We start from the raw sequence: 3469 nt of genomic DNA, 5'->3' as shown, positions 1-3469 counted from the left end.
AGTACTGAAGACTACTTATTTTATCATTTAGAAAAAAAAAAGTGAAACGACAAAAAACGTAAGAAAGAAACAAAAGTTATTATATGATGGACCAAATTCTCAAAAAGAGAATAAAAAAGTGTGTATATATAAACCATGCATGGATACATATATAAAAGAAAGGCAACTACTCTCATGAAGATGCCAACAACATCTTTTTATGATGATCCTTGTTTAAAAAGTGTAACTTATTTGTTTAGCAACACTTTAAATAAAAGTAATATTTTTACTTCAAATAAAAATCAAGTCTTACAATCTATTATCTAATGGTCAAAATGATGTATCTTCACATAATGACAATCATTAAATCTTCATTGGAGTACCACTAAAAAAAATGTTATCAATCATCAGCCAGTCATATTTGGTGTTTGAAAAATTGATTATATTAAAATATAAAAAGATTGATTATTTTATTATGACATATTTATTTGATATAAATTAAAAAAATACCCTAGTTCAAATCCAATTTCTTAGAGCTAGTTAATATGTAAGTTTTTTTTTTTTGAGCTTGTAATATCTTCGGTTAAGAAAAAAAAACATTATAAAAATGATTATTTGTCAAAAATTGCTTTTTAATATTTTGAAAATAGGTAAATCCTTTAAAGTTCAGGTTATAGCATACTTGTTTGGTTTCAGACTGTTGACCTGAAAGTAAGGATGTGCTGCACTGGTTGCGAAAGAGTTGTTAAGAATGCCATTTACAAGCTCAGAGGTAATAATACTATTAATTAATTCTTAAGCATCATTCACATATTCAAGCATCGTGTATGCTTTAGTATTATTAATTAATTTTCTCTTATTAGTTTTCACTTTTTTCTTTGGGAAATTTAAACAAAGTTGCCCTTTTCAATGGATCAAAACGCACATGCATCTTACACAAAAAATATGACAATCAATTCACACCAACTTAATAGACATGCTATCTTAATTTTGGAAGTTTAATCCTATCTGTGAATGGATTCTCTCAATCTTTTTTTAATAATTGAGAGAGTAAAGTGTGATCTCACACCATTAATTTTATAAATAAAATTAAAAATAAATATAAAAAAAAGTAATAAAAAATTAAAAATTATACTTTACACTCTTAACTTTTTTTAATAATTGAGAACATCTATTGGCAGCTATAAATAATATAATTTTAAAAATTAATTGATATTGACGGGAAAATTAATTTTCTAAATTAATTTACTATCGTTACTCTAAGAATACAAATGCTACATAAGCTATGAAGAAGTAATTGATGCTCTAACCTGCTACTAGGTGCTAGCACACGAACGTAGTTAGACCTTCTCTCTGTTTTCCATGTGCCTATGTAATTATGTATATGATTGGAGAAACTATGTAATTATTAAGCATTTAAATTTATGTGCATGTTACTATCTAGTAAAGTGATATTTCACTTGAAATAATCCACTATTATCGTATATGTCTAGCTAAAATATCACTCTATATTAAGACTTGGTTTGGTAAAGCTTTTTGAAAAGGTGTTTGTACTTTTTAAAAGTTCAAGCTTTTCATTTTGTGTTTGGTAAATTAAAAAGATTATGTGATTGTGCTTGCAACTTTTAAAAGATCGAAGTACTTTTGAAAGCACCTAAGATAGAGCTTTTTAAAATTGGCTTGTACTTTTCAAAATTTAAAAGTCTAATATAACCTCATATGTTAACTAATTTTCAAATTTAATACTTGCATTGATGTCTATTATAGTATTTTTAAATTTTAAAAGCTAATTTTACCAAACACAATTAATGTTGCTTATATTTATTAAAAGCTATTTTTAATTTGATTTACCAAACATAAATGCTACAACTTTTAAAAAGCCATCTTTTAAAAATTAACTTTTATAAGCTACTTTTAAAAAGTAAAAACTTTACCAAACTAAGCCTAACAATAATATAAGCATAATCAATCTAAATATTTCATAAACACTTAAATTTTTTCTATATAATTGAATTTTGATATAAAAAAGCTCCAATGAAATGTTTTTGAAGTTTTAAAATTGATGTATACAAGTAAAACGATTTGAAATTTTACTTTATAATAAAAATATGGAAAAGTCTAGGGGCCAACAATTTTATTGAATTTTGGCCAGCATGTAACCAGCAGAAAAATGTGAGTCATTGGATGAAATTTCACACCAATCTCACACCATTAAATCATCATTGATGACTATTTGATAGCTACCAATCACAAAAGTTACTGGCCCTAGCATTGCTCTAAAAAATATTAATGAAATGATGTCGGTCTTATTTTAGAGAGATGATTTCATTTAGTATAAAATTAATTAAATTTTATTGTTTTATATAAAGTTTAAATGAATTGAGCTCAAATGTTAGAATGATAAATTCACATTTAGTCTCAAATCACTATTTATAATATATGATGTTACAAATATTGATATACATTCTGTGAGACTAAAATAAAATTAATTTAAAACTAAGCACCGAAAATATTCTTGTTCCTTATTTATTTTTGTCATGAATAAAGTTAGACTAACATATTTTTGCATTAGATACTCTGTTAAGTATCTTATCAAACATGATTTATTTTCAGAAGATCACATGTATATTATTCTTTTTCTTTTTCAGAAAATAAATCTTGTCATTCAAAAACTTAAATAGTAATTTACTGATTACTAATAATAAACATGTTTTTCATGAGACATATGACTAAGGGCAGTTATTTGTGTTGAGCAGGGATAGATTCGGTGGAAGTGGATTTGGAAATGGAGAGGGTGACAGTGACAGGGTACGTTGAGAGGAACAAGGTGTTGAAGGCAGTGAGAAGGGCCGGGAAGAGGGCAGAGTTCTGGCCATACCCAAATCCACCATTGTATTTCACAACCCCCACAAACTACTTCAAGGACACAACCACTGAGTTCAAGCAGAGTTACAACTACTACAGGCATGGTTACAACCTTGGTGAGAGACATGGAACTTTTCCAATGTCTCAGCGTGGCGATGACCAAGTTAGCAACTTTTTCAATGATGATAATGTCCATGCTTGCACACTCATGTAACTAATTAAGAAATTTAGCTCTGTTATTGTGTATAAGTAGTATTTGTATTTCTTTTCTATAGTTGTGGAGACTTTAATTAATACAACTATATATTAATGTAAACAGTAAAAGGTCTTGTTATTTTATCCATTACCAACAAAAACTACTAATCTTTAAGAGTGACAAAGTAGCTAATCTATACTGCTTCGCTAAAATTTGTCCCAAAAATTAGGCGAATCAATCCATACTACCAAAAAATGGACACAAAATACTAGACCGTGCTGCTTTATATATGATGGGTTGGTGAACTAGTTTACTTAACTCTTTTTTAAAAAATAAATTAATAAAAAATATAATTAAAAAATTAAATACAAATAAAAAATAATCAAATTATAATATAATTTTTTATTATTTCTTTTAAATTTTTTAACT

The 3469-nt window shown here is 26.7% G+C and overlaps 1 protein-coding gene across 1 annotated transcript in view; it reads left to right on the top strand.

The window, feature by feature from the left end:
• The window catches only part of LOC107616623 (heavy metal-associated isoprenylated plant protein 30), a 3921-nt gene extending 727 nt beyond the window's left edge, over positions 1-3194 (top strand). The window contains exons 2-3 of the mRNA XM_016318579.2: positions 676-751; positions 2736-3194. Coding sequence (XP_016174065.1) covers positions 676-751; positions 2736-3058 — 399 coding nt within the window. The 3' untranslated portion in view covers positions 3059-3194. The remainder of the gene's footprint in view (positions 1-675; positions 752-2735) is intronic.

The sequence above is a fragment of the Arachis ipaensis genome, chromosome B09 (genome assembly GCF_000816755.2).
Source record: "Arachis ipaensis cultivar K30076 chromosome B09, Araip1.1, whole genome shotgun sequence".
Taxonomy (NCBI): Eukaryota; Viridiplantae; Streptophyta; class Magnoliopsida; order Fabales; family Fabaceae; genus Arachis; species Arachis ipaensis.
This window is presented reverse-complemented; position numbering and strand designations above follow the sequence as displayed.